Source organism: Globicephala melas, chromosome 6, assembly GCF_963455315.2.
Source record: "Globicephala melas chromosome 6, mGloMel1.2, whole genome shotgun sequence".
In the NCBI taxonomy this organism is placed as follows: Eukaryota; Metazoa; Chordata; class Mammalia; order Artiodactyla; family Delphinidae; genus Globicephala; species Globicephala melas.
Window position 1 is genome coordinate 5,907,142 of NC_083319.1, and position 21,066 is coordinate 5,928,207.

The following is a 21,066-nucleotide window of genomic DNA, read 5'->3' on the forward strand; positions in this document are numbered from 1 at the left end:
AAATGCTTAATATATAAAAAAAGAAAAATCACTTGAAGAATCCGAAATGTACTTGATTTAAGAGAAGAGACCTTGGGGCTTCCCTGGTGGCGCAGTGGTTGAGAGTCCGCCTGCCGATGCAGGGGACGCGGGTTCGTGTCCCGGTCTGGGAAGATCCCACATGCCACGGAGTGGGTGAGCCCGTGAGCCATGGCCGCTGAGCCTGCGCGCCCAGAGCCTGTGCTCCGCAGCGGGAGAGGCCACAACAGTGAGAGGCCCGTGTACCGCAAAAAAAAAAAAAAAAAAAAAAGAGAAGAGACCTTGATGACACAAAAAGATGTATAGCACTACTGAAGAACGATGCCTCAAGATATGGCAGAACGAGAGGATGTTCAACTTCTTAAGAATGAGGTCTCATGGGGCTCTCAATGAAGCAATCACTACTACCTGTCAGGTCAATTACTCACAGATTCTAAAGTAATCTTCACTAGCAGCTCCCCTAACAACGGCTTCACAAGTATCATCAGTACACATCACGTTTTAGGCAAGTTCACAGTATTTAAATGCCAAGGGGAGACAAAGATATCAGCAAATGCCCAGAGCAAAGGCGATAATGTTTCTGCATTTCCTCACGTATCAGTCTGGAGTGCTGTTGTCGGCTCTGTTTTCAGGAGCCTGGCTGTGGGTTTACGTCGGGTAAACCTCTTTTTGACTTAAAGAACCCGCTGTCCTCTCAACTGACCATCAGAGCAAGAAGCAGGTGGGTGATACGTGACACAGTCTGTTGCTATAAAAAACCAGCAAGGGAAGCAGGACCCCAGCCTCCACGTTTCAACATGGAGTCTGAGTGTGTCTGAAGAGCAGGCCTGCACGGGAGATGGGGAGAGAGCTACTTGGAAACTAGGTTCCCCAAGAGAAGCTTTATCAGCTGTACCTTAAGTGTGGAGCCGTATTTCCACCGTACCTGCCCCTTCGGGAAACAAAGCGCTAAAGTGTCCTACTCACTGCGGCTAGTCGGTTCCTACCTGGCACGTGGGGAAGGCTTCCAGAGGACGGGCCGCCCTGTACTTAGTGCTGTCTTGCTTTGGTCAAGCGTGTTTACAAGCGAAGCGTGACCAGTGAGGAGATGTGTCAGCCCGCTATCACTTAGCTTAGGGCTCGACGGGACTGAAACTCAGACACAGTTTATTGCTCTTTAGAAATGGTGAGCTGCTCCTAATGTCAACTGAACATCTTGGGTAGTCTCTGTGTCAAGCTGCACGGGCGGGAAAAGAACACATCGCTGCCGCCACCTCACTGGCTGTTTACTTCTTTGGAGACCTGCCCGCCCCTGAACATGCTCAGCAGACCACACCGTTTCTGGCGTTCAGTGCTCTGACCCACCAGGTGCCGCTACTGTCAACGGCTGGAGAGCCAAGTGCCTGCCGGAACTAGAGGATTCAATGCTGCTCATGGAAGGACCAGGGCCTTTAAGAACCTTGCTCAGCCAACAGTATGTTCAAAGAGTAGCTCTCAAATGAAGCTTTCTACATTTGAGGCACCACACAATGAGCCTCGCACAGTGAACTCGTTTCCGATATAACACTGCTCTTATAGCTACTGACTCTTCTCTACAAGAACCATGTTCTAGGTCTTGAGAGGCATGGACATGCAAAAGGAACACTATGGCTCTCAAAGGCATCCCTCTTCTGCCTTTCTCTCTTCATTCACACACACACACACACACACACACACACACACACGAACCGCACGCACATGATGTGTGGACAGTATAAATAATTCCCTGTTTTTTCTTTCAGGACAATCAGTGTGAACTTGTCTCCCCCTGCTGGAATCAGACCTGGTTCAATTTATAATTTAAACTACTAACAGCATCCTACATTTCTAGCTGTGTTAAACTGGAAATATCCCTGATGCTGTTCTCCCTGTTATATTCCTTTACTTTTATTTTTTAAATTTCCATCATCTTTTTGAAGAGGATTCTTCCACTTACTTAGTGAAACAGAAGTAATTCCATATGATTTGGGCAAAGGCAACGCTCTGAACAAAAGCTGTGAATTTCAGTCTGGTCTGTCAGGGGGGAGTTGGGTCAACTGCCCTCTCTTCATGAGGACTGACTGGCCTGGCCAGATGTGGACCAATGCTTTGGCTGGCACAGAGGTTAAGAGGATGATTGTGAGTTATACCGACCAAGCTCTGCTGCTGCGAAGCCATGGTAAGTTGCCTACATAATAGATAACAGATTACCTGCGAACTTGTTTTCTCATCTACCAAATGGAGAGAACAGCGGTATCTGCCTCACGCACAAAGAGTGCTGAGTGCAGTGCCCGGAACACGGTCAGCACCCACTCAGTGGGACTCACTTTTATTATTATTAACACAGTTGATCTCTACTCCTGAGAAGCAGACTAAACATACTGCTTGTATGGAAGACAGGCCGGTTCTTTAATTAACTCTGGCTTTTTGGTCTTTCTCAAAGACACATTCTTCCAGACTCAACATCTCACAGGTGTTTTCTAACCAGCTTCGCCCTTTTTGCTCACTGGCCTCATCCCCAAGAGTAGGAATTCTACAGCATAACAAAGAACACTACTTTTAAACACAGCTCAGCGCCCCGCTGCCGCAGCACAGCTTTTAGAGCTCTCCATGCCTCCTCTCAGCAGGGACCCCTGGCCGCAGTGCTGGGCTCGTGTCTAAGATAGATCAGTTTCCACATGTTTCCGGTTCTTACCCGATGCCAGGGGAGCAAGGTTACAAGCACAGCGAACTGCCACCCTGCACCTATCAGCTCGACCAGGGTCCACACACTGGAGAGATGGGGCAGTTTCCGAGCTAGACCGAGGGAGGCGGATGGTTCACAAACCAGGTGGGGGACTTGAAGCTCAAGTGAAAAGGCCACAGGAAACAATCTCACAGAGGAGCCCCCATGACTCTGGTTCCCCAGTACTGCGGCCGTATCCAGCTCCACGGCCAGAAGGGAAGCCGCTGCCCGAGCGACTGAGACATGGCAGTAGCCTCTCTCCCCAGCGCACACCCCCCGTCCCGCCGTGAAGTGAGAGCCACCGCGTGCGACGGCCCAGTGTTCATGCTGTCCAGGAGCCCTTATTTCCTGCGGGGGGAAAATAACAAACATAAAACCCAAACCAAAACATACTGTGTTGGTGAGGGTAGGGAAAACAGGCCCTTCCTCCACACCAGTGGTGGAGTGCAAACTGGTTCGAGCTCTTTGACCCAGCAGTTCTACTCTGAGCTGACCTAACAGGACACTCTCCCACGTGTGCCAACAAGGAGAATCCCTGTGCACTGCCTGTAACAGCAAAGTAGTGGAAAGAAGACAAACGTCTACTGAAGGCTGGTGAGATATTAAAATAGATCCATACAAAAACAAGGCCACCTTACACGTACCGTCAAGGAGTAACTGCCAAGACACATTAAGTAAACGACAGAGGGCACAGAGCAGCCGTGTCTACAGCACTGCCACACGGTTAAGAAAGATACGTGCGTGTGGACTGTTTCTGTAAAGACGCCAAAATCAAGGGTAGTTGAAACTATCTGTATATATTACCTATTGGAAAAACAGGTAAAGAATTGAGTACAGTGCTAAGTTTTAACTTTTTTCAGCAGCGTTAATTTCTGCTATTTTAGTAAATTTGTCAGCTAGCTTATGAGTCAATTTTAATAACACAATTAGATTAACAGTAGACCTATCCAAATTCTATTACGTGCACAACTGTTTCAAGAAAGAAAACTGACTTACAAACTTACTATACAGCTCATCTGAAACTTGGGGCTTCTTGTACTTGACAGTTCTCTTAGGCACATCCTGCCTTTAACAAAGAGAGTACGTGCCTACGACCTGCTGAATAGTGTCAAATTCAAACTAGCCGGTCCCCGTCAGGGCGCCTTTGTTGTAATGCCAGTTTCCCATCCACAGGGGTCAACCTAGTGCTCCCTTTTCTTCTCTTCGGGTCTTCCTTTTGCCCTGAAGGTATAGGGCCCAGTGGTGGATAAAAGTAGGGCTTCGCTCCCCTGCTGGTTAAGGAGAGTCTGGTCCTGACCGCTGAGGGTCCGCAGTGCCAAACACCAAGGACAAGGAGGTCCTGCACAAAGAGGGGCTCAGTGAGAACCGGCTGAACAAACAAAAGCTTGGGCTAGAACTGCAAGGGCTTCCCAAGTAGTCCTCAAGAGAGGCAGATCGCAGCTGCAGCCTGTGAGGGGAGTGAACGGGGGTGGGCGGGAAGGTGACTTTTAAAATGCGTAACTGTGGTTTATGCTTATTTTTCATGCTATGTGAGAAATCAGAACCAGAGGAACAATTTAAAAAAAGACCTGGGCTTTGGAGCGGGATGCCTGGGTTCAAATCCTGGCTCTGTCACTGCTGCCATGGAACTAACGCTAGGTCGGTTACTGAACCTCTCTCTGCTTCAGTTTTCTCAGCCTTAAATGGTGGTAACATCAGTAGCCTTCTCTTAAGGTGGCTGGAAGGATTAAATGAGATGCTCTACGTAAAGCCTAAAGCACTCAGACTCCGGTACGCAGTAAGAATCAATAAACGTTAGCCATCACTGCTACCTGGAACCCACTCAAACCCTCAATGTCTGTAGTGGAGACGAACACCCCAAATGTTGATACTAATCTTATTTGCCAAGTGGGAAACATACTGTACAGATGTTTTTTGTGCAGCGTGGGGTGGAAGGAGGGATAATTTATTTAGCAGTTGCTCAGTACCTTATTTTGGGTTAATATACCTCTAGAAAATGACACAGTCCCTTGGGACTTCCCTGGTGGCACACTGGTTAAGAATCCACCTGCCAATGCAGGGGACACGGGTTCGAGCCCTGGTCCGGGAAGATCCCACATGCTGTGGAGCAACTAAGCCCGTGCACCACAACTACTGAGCCTGCGCTCTAGAGTCCGCGAGTCACAACTAGTGAGCCCGTGCTCCACAGCAAGAGAAGCCACCACAATGAGAAGCCCGCGCACCACAACGAAGAGTAGCCCCCGCTCGCTGCAACTAGAGAAAGCCTGAGTGCAGCAATGAAGACCCAACGCAGCCAAAAATAAATTAAAAAAAAAAAAAGAACCACGTTCACAAGTTAAAAAAAAAAAGAAAGAAAATGACACATTCCCTTTTCCCTAATTAGCTACCACTTGGAGTGACTATTCACAGAAATCGATGCTACTATATTCTGTAATTTTTTTAATGAACTATGGGATCACAAGTTAATAAGGCTCTTAGGAAAAATAATTAAACGTATAATAAAAAGCTTAATAACACATCGTTAGAGAAGTATGTTCTAGAAGGCACCCACTTCCAGATAATTCTGATGTATTGGTATAAAAAAAAAACCACCGCCGAGCTCCACGGGGTCCCTCCTCTAGAATCATCTTATTCAGTTATTTGGAAAATAACGGCACAGCATCAGCTACCAGACTCCGGACGCGCAGGCTCAGCGGCCGTGGCTCATGGGCGCAGCCACTCCGCAGCATGTGGGATCCTCCCGGACCGGGACACGAACCCGTGTCCCCTACATCGGCAGGTGGACTCTCAACCACTGCGCCACCAGGGGAGCCCTCTACCTCTTTTTAAAGTTTTCCAACAAGCCTTTCCTGGACTGCTATCTACTGTATTTTGTACTTTTACTCTTGTTTTGTTTCTGCAAACCCTGGCAAACGTGTGGGTAGCGCCTGCGCCTTTAACAGTTCTGCAAGCTGGTCAAGGCCCAGTTTCCCTGGGCCTGGTCTTCGGCCGAGTGCCGCCCTGGGACACTGGAGCGCACGCCTCCCCGTGCCCTGGCCTGGGCTCTGGGAAGTGGGGCAATGGCTGTTCAGCTCATTCGAGGGCTCGCCAACATAGGCGTCCGCGAGAACAGCGAATCCGACCACCTTATTCCCGTGCGTCAAACCCTTCAACACGCCCCACTACCTCCGGGACAGCGTCCCAGCTCCTCAGCCGGGTTCAAGGCCTCTGTGACTCGGCGAGCCCTCTCTGCCCTCTACTTTCCTTTCCTGGCCCCATTCCCTTGGCCAACTCCTGCTCGCCCCGCTCACAACTCCCGTTCTGCTTCCTCCCTGCTGAGCAGAGCTCACCCGTCCTGCCTCTCGTCCCCATGTGGTGCCACAGCTCTGAGCTCGTGCCTCTAACACAGCCCTTGTCACACCACACCGCAATTATGGTCATACTTGCCTGTTTCTCCTACTAACTAGACTACTACCAACCAGATGATTCTAACCACCTAGACTAGCCTGAGGTGAAGAACTCTGTCCAATTTGTTTCCAAAATCCCCGTGTTAAGCTCAGGGTCCGGCAAATAAAAGTGAGGAGCTTGATAAATGCTTATTAAGTTAAAGAAAATCCTATCTGAAAAATATCCAGGGGTCCTCGAAATACCCAGGCCACCACCATTCCCCACCCCCCTCCCCAAGCGTCAGTCCTGCCCCAAGGACCAAGCTAGCTAAGGGGACACAGTCAACATGAAGGGCAGGAAGCCACCTTTGGTTTCTGGGACTAAAGAATGCAATCTTTTCTCTAAAATGTCACTTCCTATCAACCAGAAATCACAATTTCCATTTTATGGTGCCTTTGAGTGAGGGCCGCAGGGAAATGACCGAGGCCCGGAAAGGTGGGCTCTCTGGCTGCGTGCACCTGACCGACCTTCAAGGAGCACGCACACACTCAGGTTCCTTTTTCCCAGTGGTGGGTGTTGCAGTCCTGCTTCTTTGTTAACGGCTGCAAAACGGGGCTCCCTCTCTCAATTTCTGTGCACAGGTCAACATAATGGGAGTTCATTTAAAGCAAGCGAAAGCCACACAGGGCAACACTAGGGGACACTCTCACCACAGCTAACAACACGGCTCACAGTTTGAAGGAGGCGAGGCCTGCAAACCGAACTTCCTTCCCTTGGCGCGCCAACAGCCGCTAGAGACTACAAACGCCAGGCGTCAGCTGAGAGTGGAAGCCGCGGTGATCGACAGCGGGCAGGCAGCATCCGAGGCCCTGCGAAGCTCCCATGTCTCCTTGGTGCCTTCCTAGAGGAGGCAGCCCACGCCTGTGCTTCCAGAAGTTTGGACATACGATTTGGGGAATGGGAACGTGCTAGAAACACCCAATGCACCTGCCTCTCAAATCCACCAACAAAAATCCACAGAAGAGTCAAAAGCATTTTGGTTCCATCTCCTACAACTCAGAGACCCGCCCCCCCCCCCGCCTTCTCTTAACTCAGTAAGAAGCGATCCAAAGGCCAAACAAAACAGCACAGAACCCCACGGCTTTAAAACACCCTGCCACAGAGTGAAAAACTCCTCCAAGTGACTAACCTTTTTACACCAAAAGACCCACAGCACTCCTCAGCTCTCGGCATATGTGGAAACACACTGAGAATAAGAGGATGAGTCAACCCGTACACAGAAACACAGCCGGCTCGAGCTGCAGAGTGAGCCCCCGGGCTGCATGCACAGGCAGGCGTCGCTGCGCCCCAGCGGGCAACGGGCCACCCTGAACTAAGGTGGTGCGCCACCTTGAGGCGCTGTGAGCAGCGAGGCTCTCACTGGACGGACAGCTGGGCGGTCCCGGGCTTACCTTCAGGGTCTTCACGGCCACCGTCAGGCTGTACTTCTTCCACACGCCTTCGTACACCTCCCCGTACTGGCCTCCGCCCAGCTTGTGTTTCATGGTGATGTCCGTGCGCTCCATCTCCCACTTGTCGTAGTTCGGGGACACGCCGTAGACGGTGGGCTTGTTGCGTTTGGGGGCCGGATAGTGGAGAGTGGTGATGAGCCCGTCGGCCACCGTTGAGTGGTGATGAACCAGCTCGGCCAACGTGTTGAAGCGGCTCTCCGAGGAGACGTAGAGCTGAGGGGACAGGGACGGCCTTCAGCCACAGAGCGACACACACGCCAACCACCCTGGAGGCCAGCTTCGCTGAGCCTTAGTTTAATGCACAGCAGAACCTCAGATAAACGACTCTCCACACAGGGCCGAGTGTTCAGAAAACCACTTATGTTGTGTTCCTCCATGACCTCCTCCACCGGCCTAATAGTCACAGGTCTGGCTCTCTGTAACCATTCTGAGCCCAGCGTAAATGTCCATGACGTAGTCCCTGACCACCCAATGTGCAGTCATCACCCGGCACCAGTTAGTCATCATATCACCTGCCTTACTTCTCTGCGTTGCACTTACCACCAGCTGACAACTCCGTGTTTATCTGCCTGCTTACTGTCTGTCTCCAGCTACTAGAATGTCAGCTTCATGAGAACAGGGCCCTAAGCTGTCTGCTTTGATCCTGTATCCCCAATGTCCAGAACAAGAAATGAGCACATAACAGGTACTCAATAAATGCTGTTGAGTAAATTAATAAAGAGTAGAACTTAGTAAGCGTTTGCTGACTGGAAAAGAAAGTAATTTTTAATTATTATTACCTAAAACCTATAATGATATCATTATCTAGAACTAAACAGTGATCAGAGATGAAAATCACTATAAAACATAAACCTCCTTCTCATTCCTGCTCCCTCGATTTGGGCTGAGTACGAAGCATCAGAGGGCAAGACTTGCAAGTCCCAGCACTATGCCCACGTGAGATGCCCCCGCCAGCGCTCTCCCAGAACAGGGTGGGGACTGAGAGAGCCGCACAGAGGCCGTACAGCCTCGTCCAGCACAGGGAAGTCAGGAGAAGGGATATGAGACACAAGTGCACGTGAGTCTCTAACTGAGACCTACGGCGGGTGAGAACCCGTGCAGGGAGCCCCTCCCTGGGTCATTCGCGTCTGGACGCTGCGAAGGGGAGGAAGGCAAAGGTGCAGGCCGGCAGAGAGCAACAATGTGGATGGTGACGGCTACCTTTCTTCTCCTCTCCTTTTTGTTTGGTTCGGTGATGTGGTGAAGGGATACTTCCTTACCAAAACCAGTTCACATTAAAATTCACATAGAACATCTGGACTCCACGCACATAACTGAATCCGTTGGCTCACTAAGGGCAGCCCATGATCGCTGAAGGTGGAAAGGATACTAAGAATCACGACTAGGTGTTCATTTAAGACGTGCCCAAACTGCAAAGACACGGGAAGGAGGAAACAGATTTGGGACAGTGGTGATGCCTGAGGCCAGAGGGACAAAAAGGGACAGGATCAGTCAGCTGTAGCTGTAATATCTTTTACTACTTAAAAGGAAGAAACAGGAAGAAAAAGCCTGAAACACATCTGGCGGGGCCAAGGCCTTGGCTGCTGGCGATGGCAGGCTCCATTACCTTCTGCATGTTTGCAATGGGAGATAATAAAAATACTTCAGAAGAAGGAAGTAACAACAAATATACAATCTGAACCATCTGTAAGTCTCAAGAGGGTAAACAGGAGTCTTTAACAGGAGATTTTTTTTTTTTCCTTTTGTGCTTGGGGAGATGACAGACAAATTTTTAAAAATCATGCAAGCCAATGGCAAACTCTGGCTTAGAGATTTATAATTTACAATCTTTCTGTAGCAATCCTACTAAAATAAAATTCTGAGCAACCCAAGAACTGTCCAGAAAGATTCTGCAGCCCTGGGGACCTCGTCCCTCTGGAAGACGGTGCCTCTGAACAACGGCAGGACCTGTCAGGGTGAGGAGGCAGCCCGCGAGGAGGCCCTACTTTTAGACCTCAGGGCACCGAGGAGAGACCTCTAAGTGAACCACTCAAGGGAGAGGCCATGAGCCTCACTCAGGCCCCTGAACGTGCCGGGGGCTGGGTCGGGGTGGGGGGCAGAGGCGGGCACCGCTGAGCCTGCCCTTAGCTTAAGGCCCGCACGTGGACAACACGGCACTCTCCTTGGTGTTAGTCACCAAGGCACGTGCAATTCACAAAGATGATGGAGTGGGGGATGCAGGGAGAGTTCCAAATCCTCGCCCCTCTCTGGAGAAGACAGCTGTCCAACTGCTTCACTACAGGCTGCAAACGCTCCAAGCCCTCTTCTCTCTGGCTACTCAGCTGGTGGGCACTCTTCCTACTAAGGAGGGACGAGAGGAGAGAAAACCCACTCCAAGAAGGCACCCGCTGGAGCCACAGCACCCCTCCCCCCTTGGAAATCACGGGCACAGTACACGCAAAAGAGCCTGTTTCACTTGCTGGGCTCCTGGGGCAGGTCGCCTGGGAGCAAGGCTCATTACCTACTTCTCCCCGTCAGCCTGAAAGGAGCACTCCCCAGCCCCAAGATTAAGTTCACTCAACCGCCCAGAATGCTAATGGCTCCCCGAAGCCCTAGTTTATGCAGAGTTTGTTCTTGGTCTCAGCTGATTCCCTCTCAGGCTCCTTTATTAGAGGTTTCAGAGTTATGGGAGGTTTCACTGAATGGGCAAACTTCATCTTTTTCAATCATTAAATTTACAGACCCCCAAACTTAGTTCATTTTTCAACATAAAATACCAACATACCAACACGTCAAATATTGAAACTCCCTTAAATGTACTGCGCAGCCATCTTCTAACAGTCAAGTCTGGTGGCTCCCTTCTGATTACTGCTAGTTTGGGAGCAGCATTTTGCTAGCGAACTGGGTAATCTTCATCAGGAATTCATGGCATGTTCACAGAAGAAAGTGAAATTAGTGTTATGAATGGCATGTCATTATGCTATGCACCCAGTTACATAAACACCCTGGGTGCTCAGCCAGGGTGTGCCTCTTCCTAATCACGCAGGGACCCGAAAGATACGACCTGTCAAAGAAACTCACCAGAAACAGCTTTCCCCCTGACAGCCAGACTCACAGGCTTATCGGACGTGTGCAACCTTTAGCTGCCTCAGACCCTGGAGTCCCACCTGGGACGTAGTATGTACAGGCTGCAAGGCCAGGAAGTGACCCCCACCCCCCAACCAACCTCCAAGCTACTCAAATACCAGCAGGAAGGCAGTGTTTAATAATGAAGCAGTACTTAGTAATAATGCTCCCGGTCTCCTCGACAAGGGAAGATCAGCTACGGTTTAGCAGGCTTTTCACCAGATGCCTGCACCTGCTGACCAGTGTCCTGCCACCTCTGCTAAAGCTGATGCCCGAATTCCACTCCTGTCAACTCAAACCTGTCACTTTAGGAGACCATGAAAATCAACGTCAACTGCATCTCCTGGAGAAAAGGAAGGACAGGAAAGACTCTATCAAGGGCTATAATCGTGGGGCTTGGTGGCAGCATCCCACCCAGGTACATACGATGCAGGCACAAATAACCACAACAAGTGAAGAACGACTGGGGGTGGGGGGTGGAGGAGGAAAATCAGTCTTTAATTCCACTACATTGGCAGAGGATTCCAAACTTTAAGAAAGCAGTAAGAATGAAAACCAAATCCCAGGGTATCTGAGGGCTGCTAAGACTCTTGGGACACCTAGGAAACAGCAATGGCTCAGTTTGCTATGGTGCTTTCAAGAGTCTAGCCTGAAACTCCCAGAGTCCTAGGCTCTGGGCCCTGAGCCGGTGGCCCCGGGCTGACTGACCAACTGACAATGGCTGCTGAAAGCTCAGAAACATGGGAGGGAGGTCAACCAGAGCCAAGAGGGTGGAGGCAGAAAGAAATCCTTGGGGGCCTTAGAGAAGAATCTTCTAAATTCAGTTGTTTTCTAAAGATTAGCTAATTTGAAAATAAGAATTAAAACTTATTCAACCCCAGCCTATTCCTCCCACCAAACTTTAAATTTTCCCTTTCGAAATCCAAAAAGGATTGCATCAAAGCTCTGCTATGTGAGCAGCTTTTTTTCAACGCCAGGCCACACTGTCCCATGCGTCGTTATAATACCCCCGCTTCCCGATTCTGACACTGTTCCACTCATTCCAGGAATATAATCCCACCCAACAGAGCCCCCTCGAGTGTGGCCTGATGACCCCGTGGGTTGAGAAATCTCCAGGTGCTCGGACAGCTGAAGGGAGAGTCTTTGCCGGGGAGGGAAGGAGGAGGGCAAGATGCCCAGGTCACTTTGATGAGTAGCGGATACAGCCTGATCAAATGGGTTCCTTGTGCTCTACCTGGAATGAAGGGAACCACCTGGCACACATGAGATTTTAGACAGAGGGCTCAGCTTCCTCGTCAGATGACTCTCAAATTCTGCAGATCATGTATCCACGTAGGCTTTGCTCTCCCCCTTTTAACCATATTTTAGACCAACCCCCAGCTAATGAGTTGTCAGACTAGATCATGCTTGCCTGCATCCGTTCCAAGGATGCTGATTAAACAACTCCAGGGAAAAGGAACCATTATCCTGTTCAGGACAAACCTCAACTGATTACCGTGGTGCAGCGGGGCTCGCCCTGGATAAACGGCACAGATGGGAAGCAAGCTGTCAGCTCCAAGACATCACCTCCCTCATGGGCGGTGCACTCTGTTGTTCTAATTCACTAAAAGGGCACCCTTGTGGTCTGAAGCCAAGGTTTCAAAGGGCCCAGCACCCTGGAATACATCCCCCAGAATGGAGGACCTAGTTTCGCATCGGGGATGAGAACAGTGACCTGAAAAGCACGCTGATGAGGCCGACCTCTGGTCACACGTCAAAGGCAGGCTATGCTGTCCGTCCTACAGACTACAGTGCTGGTATAAGGACACGTGCAATGACGAAAAGGATCAGATACTGGCAATAAGGACTCTAGCCAGGAGACTTTGAGACATGTGGAAAAAACAACAGATAAGAACACTGAAAAAAGAAACGCATCGTGCATTTGTATGGTACAAATGAATGTGTGAGGAGAGCCATGAAAATGCTAGCAAGATTAAGAAATGGGAACTAGGGACTTCCCAGTCCCCAGGAGTTCCCACTACTTCCCAGTAGTTAGGACTCTGCGCTTCCACTGCAGGGGGCGTGGGTTCGATCCCTGGTCATTGGGGGGTGGGGGGGCTAGGATCCTTCATGCCCCCCCGCATGGCATGGCCAAAAAAAAAAAAAATAAGGGAACTAAACTAGCCCTATTAAAACATATTATAAAGCCATAACAATTAAAAGTCTGATTCTGGCATATGAACAGACAGACCAATGGAAGAGAGCAGAACTAAATACATATGCAAATTTGGTGTACCTCAAATACACAGGAAAGGATGAGTTTAGTAAATGGCATAGGAAGCACAGGTATATTAAACATAATGAGATGCCATCTTTACCAATCAGTGACAGGGATGTTTTTACAAGTCTGAGAATACACTGCTGATGAGTGCTGTGGCACTCTCACAGCATTGCTGGTGAGAAAACACATCTGTACAATTTCTAAAGAAAGTAATTTGGCAATATCTACACAAGCTTTAAATACACATGAACTCCAATCAGTTCTAGCAACTTACCTTGCATATGCTTGGACTGTACACAAAGAAGTATGTGCAGTGTATTTTCAAAATGCCAGTCGTGACCCACGAGTGGGTCTATGAAATAAACTCAGTGCATTCTGACCAGGAGTTTCAAAAAGAATGAAACAGAACAGAATGGTATATAAAGTATCAGAATGCGTTACGTACAGTAAGAGTAAGTAGGGTTTCGTGAACCTTCTGTTCCTAGTGTGTGTACCGGATGGTGATGTAAAACTTTTTTTTTTACAGTGGGCTATTTTTTTTTAAAGGTTTGAAATCCACTTTCCAACAGCATTATTTATAATAGCAAAAGACTGGAAACAGCCTAAAAGTCGGCCGGCAGGGGACTGCTTAAATAAGTGATGGTCCATCCGCGCTAGGCAGCCATTAATCAGAGTGCGGCGGCTCTAACTGTGCTGCCGTGAAACAACCTCCCAAATGTATTACCAGGCGGGAAAGGCAAGAAGCAGACAGTGCGCATTATGCATCGTTTGTGCTTTTAAAAAATATAAACATATATACACTGGGGAACTCTGGGAGAAACTGGTCACAGCGGTTGCCCCTGGGCAGGGGAACTGAATTAGGAGACAGAATTACGTTTCACGGCAATTCATTTTTTTTTTAAAACCATGTGCATGCATTACATATTATTAAAAAAGTACATACACCATGTGGGCCCATCCCGACAATCCACCTATCTGCACCCTCAACGACAGCGTGGTGCAGCGGAGCAGACAGTGGAATCGGAGCCTAGTTCCCATCAGTTACTCACTATGTGATCTTCAGCAAGAAATTTTATCCCTCTAAGCCTTCATTTCTTTAATGCAAAAATGCGGCTGAAAGCAGTATCTGCCCTGAGGACTAAGGTGAGGTTTAAAAGAAATGAAGGTTGAAAAATGCCCCAGCAAACAGTAGGAACTCAGTACATGTTAATTTCTCCCTTCCCTTCATGGACTCTTAATGACTGTTTATATGATGACCACAAAACCATATATATCAGCTCCTTTACAAAACTACAGTTTGGGTTTGGAAATACACGGGTATGACGTGATCCCATTTTTGTTTAAAAACTGTGTGTATATATGTATTACACACACACACACACACACACACACACACACACACACAAATGTGATTTTATCTACAGAAAGAAAGCCACGTACCAGACTTGTTTTGGGGAGGTGCTATTCAGGTGGTCTTTCACTTTAAAAATAACCATCTACTGTGTGAATTTTCCTCACTTAGGATAAATTACTTTCATATAAGAGATTTTTTTTAAAAAGGAAGAGTCTTAGTGTAAGAAATATGTCCAAAACCCAACAGACGATCCACTTATCTTATGAACCTGCTGATAACCAAACTCCAGCAGGACAATCAGAGAACCACATCAGCCCGTGGACTTGTAATGTCACATGATCGGTCCTCAACGGAGGGTCTTTAACAAGGCTAGTGGGATGATGCCTGCTGTTTCAAACATCTTCTTGGTTGAGCTTTGTCGCAAAACCTTATCAACCTAGCGGCAGGACCTCTTGTCCCCACCCTGGCCCATCGGCTCCCCTGCCTGGGGCCCCCTACCTTGCCATCAGAAGCAGTGTTGATCCTGTAGTGGTACACCCTCCCTTCGTATCTCAGCGAGATGGACCTCTGCCCAGGACTGCTCTCGCTCTCCCGAACCAAGAAGCTGCCATTGATCCCACTGCTCAGCAAGTACTCAGCGGCGTTGCGGGACACGGGCCCATGGTACCAGGAATGTTTCTCCAGACTGTTGACTGGCGTGATGTAGTTGCTTGGGACCCACCCTTGGCCATTTTTAGTTTGGGCTTCACACCATTCCCCATTGTGATTGTAGCCTAAGACCCGGAGCTTTTCACCTTAGAAGAAAAGAACCAAATCAGACATATCAGTTTTAGAAGCTAATTCGTTCATTCTCATGTACTCTTCTATGATTACTAAAGATCTCCAAGTTCCTAAATACCCATTTCATTTTAACAAGTCCACATAAATATATGTATTTACAAGCGTGTGAGTATGAAGCTTCCTGTTTATATTGAATATGCAGATAAATATATAGCCTCAGTTTTTATAAATCTATTACTCAAGTGCTTTGCTTCTAATATAAGGAAGCTTTTAGTGGAAAGATACTTTTTCTTAAAAAAAAAAAAGTGTTTTCAGTGTTTGGTCCAGATGTCTTTTTCAATATAAAATAGGGAAAGCTCTGTTTTTGCCAAGAACTATGCAGGAACTCTTCTCCTTAAGGAAAAGGGACGCTTGAAAGGATGCTGTTAGTTTTTCGGGTCTCTCTGCATTCCAAACTAAAGCTGCTCTTTCCGCCAGCAAAGGGGCAGCCAGTCCGGCTCCGGCTTCCCCGGATTTCTGTCTCTTGCAACGATCACCAGCTGCCCACAGATCTTTTACCTTTAGTTATGCTTAAAGTGTTATCCCCACTGGCCACAAAATCATACAGTGCAACGAAAAGGTTGGGGTCATTTTCGCTGGGACCAGCGAGAAGGTTTTCCTTAGAGTTCCAACGAGCTGCTTCGCTCAGACCTTGGGGCTCGAAGTCAGATGCTACTGGCCTCTGAAGGGCTTCTGGAAGAGAAAGAGAGAAACAGAAGAAAGAAACAGGGAAGAAAGTTTTATTCTCAGGAGCAAAAAAGTCTGTGTATCCAACATTATATATATTCTTAATTTATTTCATTTCTTAACATCCACACGTATTATCTATTAATCAGAAAGGTGATTTAAAAAAATGGACCCTTCCTTTCCCAAATCTTGTGAAAAACCCTAAATATTTACATTCCGGAGTGGTAACTACCGTTCCCAAATGGTTTAAACTTTTTAAGTTTACTAATTCAAAAAATTCAACTAGAAATAGAGACAGTCCATCCTCACACGTCTTTGCCGTTGCTTATGTTATAACATGGAGCAAAAGTTTCTTGCTTTAGAACATTTTTAAATGTAGGAAAGTTAATAAACGTGCATAATTTAAAAGTCAAATAGTGCTGAAGCGCTTATAATGAAGGACAAACAGTTTCCATCCCACTCCCCTCTACACCCAGAGGCAACAGCTGTTTTCTTGGTGACCACCTCCATCTCTCTGAACAGAAGCTATATCATTATAATCGCTGTTCCCTCTCCCCCATCTCTCCTGCACCAGCCTCTACTGGTCACCTTTGCATTTTCAGTAACAGACTTACACTTTTATTTCTTTTTCTTCCTGCTAGAGACCGCATCTCTCAACTATTTACCTCACAAGATAAGGATATTAACATCCTACCCTTCCTTCCAGCTTTCCCCCCTCTACGCTCGAAGTACGGCCTTCTTTACATTTTCTTCCACTTTGTGTAAAAGAAATTCTGTTCTTCTATTCGTTAATAAAGTCTTTCATTTTTGTCTATAGGTAGATTCTAAAGGTTGAAAACCAATCTGCATCTTTTACGTTAGGAATGTGTGACTATTACTCACTACAGGGTTAAATACAGTTCAATATTTTTTCCTGAAGTTTTTTCTTGTCTTTTTTTTTTTTGAACTATGTTCAAACTCTCCATGGGTCCTTTCACACCAGCAAATCTACTCCAAGTAGACCTTAACAGTTATAGAATATTATGGCTAAGAAATCAAACTTTTAAAAAGGGGGAAAGGGGAAAATTCTAATTTGAGAAGAATGGAAAGACTTACCATCTGTTTACACCAAACATAAATGGCGACAGAACAAAATTGTTTCAAATTTCCCTTTTTATGGATTTAGAGGACCCCCAAACATCTTTTCTTGGGCAGTAACACCCAGCTCAGGGATGGGCGTGATTCTGCAGTACTCACTTCAAAAAAGACACTGGAGGCACCTGATACATCTGAGAGACTAGCCGAAACTTCCGGAAACACAACTGGAGAACTTTCAGAAACAAACATTCTTTAAACTATCTCTTTGGAATAAACCAATAGAACATAAATAAGAAGGCCTCCCAATTCTAGCTTTTGTACTACTGACTATAGTGAACCTTCAGGAATTGTTTTTCTAAAAGAGAAAATCTCAAATTATGTCACTACTATGCTTGGTAATTTTGTTTTATGAATCTTGAGGGCAAAGATAATTTCAAGGAAGAGCATCTTGTAACACTACCATTTCCTAGAATGTGCAAAAGGCTTAGTGATGCGTTAGGCCCTGTTCTCTGAGTACTTACTTACAGCAGCTCTAAAAGTGTATCTAGTGCCATCGTGATCACAGACTGACCGATTAACCAAAAAAACCTGGTCAAAGCAGGGAATTTTTGAAAATTAAAATCTGTGATCCCCTAACCCCACCTGAATGTACACTGATTTGCTAGTCTTGACGACAGGGCCAAGGACTGTCCTTTTGAGTGTGGGTACGTGTTTACAGTTGGATGTTGTCTTACCATCCTACCTATAATGCATCATCTCACTTCAGCTTCCTACAGGTGGAAGAAGAAGCTGGAGCCATTCGATATGTCATCCCAGTACAACCCCTTCCAATGTTTACAGGTGTGTCACTCACACCTAGTCCTGTAGCAATTTTTAAAAAGTTACCGGCGTTTACAGAGGCTATCTAAAACATTCACTTAAATTTTCATAGAGACAAATCTCTGTTCACATTTGGATTTCACTGGTTGCATATTAACCAAGTAATTAAAGCAACAAGTGTATCTGAAATAAAGAGGTGTAGAAAGAAACGCAAGTGGCTCTGGGTGTGGCTGTGACCCAGGTGGCGGGAGCAACGTGTGGTAGTGGAGCGGCTGCCCTACCCCGTGGGCACCAGAGAGGCATGTGCTATGGCGGAAGCCGAGCTGCTGGCGCTTCAGCAAGTCAGTTCGGTGAAAGCAAGTCAAAAGAGCTTCTACTGTCGTTACGTCGATATTAAGTAAAATTATTAGGCAAAGCATTCTTTTTTTTTCTTTACTCATTTATTTTTTTTAACATCTTTATTGGAGTATAATTGCTTTACAATGGTGTGTTAGTTCCTGCTTTATAACAAAGTGAATCAGTTATACATATGTTCCCATATCTCCTCCCTCTTGCGTCTCCCTCCCATCCTCCCTATCCCACCCCTCCAGGTGGTCACAAAGCACCGAGCTGATCTCCCTGTGCTATGCGGCTGCTTCCCACTAGCTATCTATTTTACGTTTGGTAGTGTATGTATGTCCAAGGCAAAGGATTCTTAACATAGAAGAACTCTTGCATATCAAAAGGAAAAGATAAAACCCTCCTCTATGGAAAAATAGACCAAAACTATGAATAAGCAGCACACGGGAAATTTAAATTACCGTTAAACACGGAAAGCATGTCTACCCTCCTAATAATCAAAGAAATGCAAATTCTCCATGAAATTGGGCAGGGACATTTTCTTGAGGCTAACAGGGTAAAACTTCAATGAAATGGGCACTCTCATACAATGCTAATAGTTAGTATAGATATTGCTGTAACATTTTAGGAGAAAAACTGGAAATGTGAACCGAACTGAGTCTTTAAAGAATTCCATCACCTTTGACATACTGCTAGGAATTTATCCCAGGAGACCCACACAATGATTTGTATATACTGATTTTTAAGTAACAGCACAGAAAAGGAAAGGTACACAATATTTAGCAACACGAGATAAGTTAGTTCGTGGTCCATCGATAAAATAGAATACATTCGTAAAGCCATTCAAAATATTTTTGGAAAAAATATCTAATAACTTGGAAATATACTATAACAATCCCCCATTTCATAAAAATTGAAAAAAAGTCCAGAAGGAACTATATCAAAATGTGAACAGTAGTTAATGCATGGTAGCATGTTAACAAGTACCATTAACAGTAATTTAACTTGGGGTGGTGGGATTACGAACATTTTAAGTTTTCTTTATTCTTTTCTGTATTTTGGCATATGTCTCACAATGAATGTGGATTGTTTTTATAATCAGAAAACAATTACAAAAATAAAAAAACCTGTCATATATAGAAGCCAGCGGACACTTACATAATTGATCATCTAACATGAAAAAGTACACAGGGTGGGGAGGGAATCTCCTCAAGCTGTCCTGAGAAAGTATGTGTGCATTCCCCTCCAGTGTCCCAACTTCGTGGCCATGAGCACACGACTTGCGCGGACCAGGCCTACACAGGAAATTAAAGCAAAGTCATGAATACAGAAATGCTTTTCTTCTCAAATGCCATTTGACCTCTTCTATCAAACATTCTGCAGCATCTGGATTTGATCAAAGTTACATAATCAGGGGAAGTAGCCTGGAAAACACCTGGAATAGGCAGAACACAGATACTGGCTCAGGGGTGACTGTCGACTTAAAAGTATGGGTTAAAGAGGGACTGTCCCTAACGTGGAGACAGATGCTGAGAATCTCATGTGAGGGGATGAGGCCTTTGTCAGGAAGGAAAGGGCCTCCCACAGCTTTTTGATTCAACAGGACGTCAGGAAATCCAAGGCAGCCTTTCAATTTTCCTCTCCAATTCTTGCTCCATTCCACAAATTAATGGCCAAAGCCCAAAGGGAAGTATTGCTCATGCTTGCCTCTGGATCGAGACACTGAAGTGTAGCCACAGTCGAACACCAAAACCTTCCAGTGAATTCCCAATCCAGGCTGATGTCAAAATTGACTCACAATGTATAAATGCCAAGTTCCTTGCTTCATTTCACAGTGAACTATGCTTGTCAACCTTAAAAATGATCACAGTTTACAAGGCCAAAGTTGCAGAATGTACTTAAATCTTCCTTGCTTAATACATGAACTTCCTGCCAGTCCCAGGTTAGACCCCCTAAAGAAGCTCAAAGGATTCATTAAAAAAGGATGCCCCAAACAGCTCCCCTCTTCTGTTCTGCCAATGGAAAAAGGAATCTTAGCATCTACTATTCTTAAAAAGTTTAGTTAACGTTTTCTGCAGCATCCTGAGTTATATTTTTAAAATATTTTTTATATCTTCAAAAATGTCTCCCATCTCATTGAAAATCCTTTTGTTATTTCACCACATCTTTAATGAAAAGGTTCCTACTCACCAACAAAACTCAGGAAAAGTCATGTACCAAGAATGGTGCTATCTAAAGACATGCCTCCAAAGCTCTAAAAGGCTATGGCTCCAACTATGAGAATAGCAAACTGAAAATTCTGTAAGAACAACGCCACAGAATGCACTGGATCCGTGCGTGATTAACTTATTTGGACAGTATTCTAAGAAAATAGCTTGGGTCTTTAAAGTACAATTTAAAGAGCATTTTATACAAAGATAATCCTTTCTTAAAGTTGTGAGTCACTGATCAAAAATGTTTACAAAAGATTCTCCCATATGGCATATCTGTCTAGACTTTCAGGGGCTGCTGCTGGAGCTGCCACTGGCAAAAAGCAGGAGGAAGTACTGTGCTACTGCAGTCCCGAGGGGAGGGGAGGGGAGACTTCACCTCCAGGAAAAACATCCCTGGGAAGCTTCCTACCTTCCTGTTGGCGCTCGTGCCCAAGGTCACGGTTCCTTCTAGAGTGAGAGCAGCCAGCTCCGTGGCAGTCATTACTATCCACACTGGGGCTCTCACTGGGGTTCAGGGTGGGGGAGGGGCGCGAGGGTGGGGCGTGTCGCGGGTGATAAACATTCCCTTCACTTTTGCTCACATTCAATCATTGAAACCCTGGTTGCTTCAGTCTCATTTCCTTTGTGGGTCCTGCATTATTATGCTCTAGCTCAAGGAATCTCTGTAATTTAAAAATCTATAAAACAGATCCTTCAGAAAAGAAGGAAGCCTTCGTGTTTTATTTCATACTCGGTTCCAGCTGATGAGATCACGCTCAGACTATTTAACAGTCTAA

The 21,066-nt window shown here is 46.4% G+C and overlaps 1 protein-coding gene across 3 annotated transcripts in view; it reads right to left on the reverse strand.

Annotated features, from left to right (window-relative positions):
- The window catches only part of ABL1 (ABL proto-oncogene 1, non-receptor tyrosine kinase), a 133,255-nt gene that overhangs the window by 13,561 nt on the left and 98,628 nt on the right, over window positions 1-21,066 (reverse strand). For all 3 annotated transcript variants that reach the window (XM_030838547.2, XM_030838548.2, XM_070045669.1), the window contains exons 2-4: window positions 15,675-15,848; window positions 14,835-15,130; window positions 7,558-7,830 (exon numbers count right to left, since the gene is read on the reverse strand). In XM_030838547.2, the coding sequence (XP_030694407.1) occupies window positions 7,558-7,830; window positions 14,835-15,130; window positions 15,675-15,848 (743 nt within the window). The remainder of the gene's footprint in view (window positions 1-7,557; window positions 7,831-14,834; window positions 15,131-15,674; window positions 15,849-21,066) is intronic.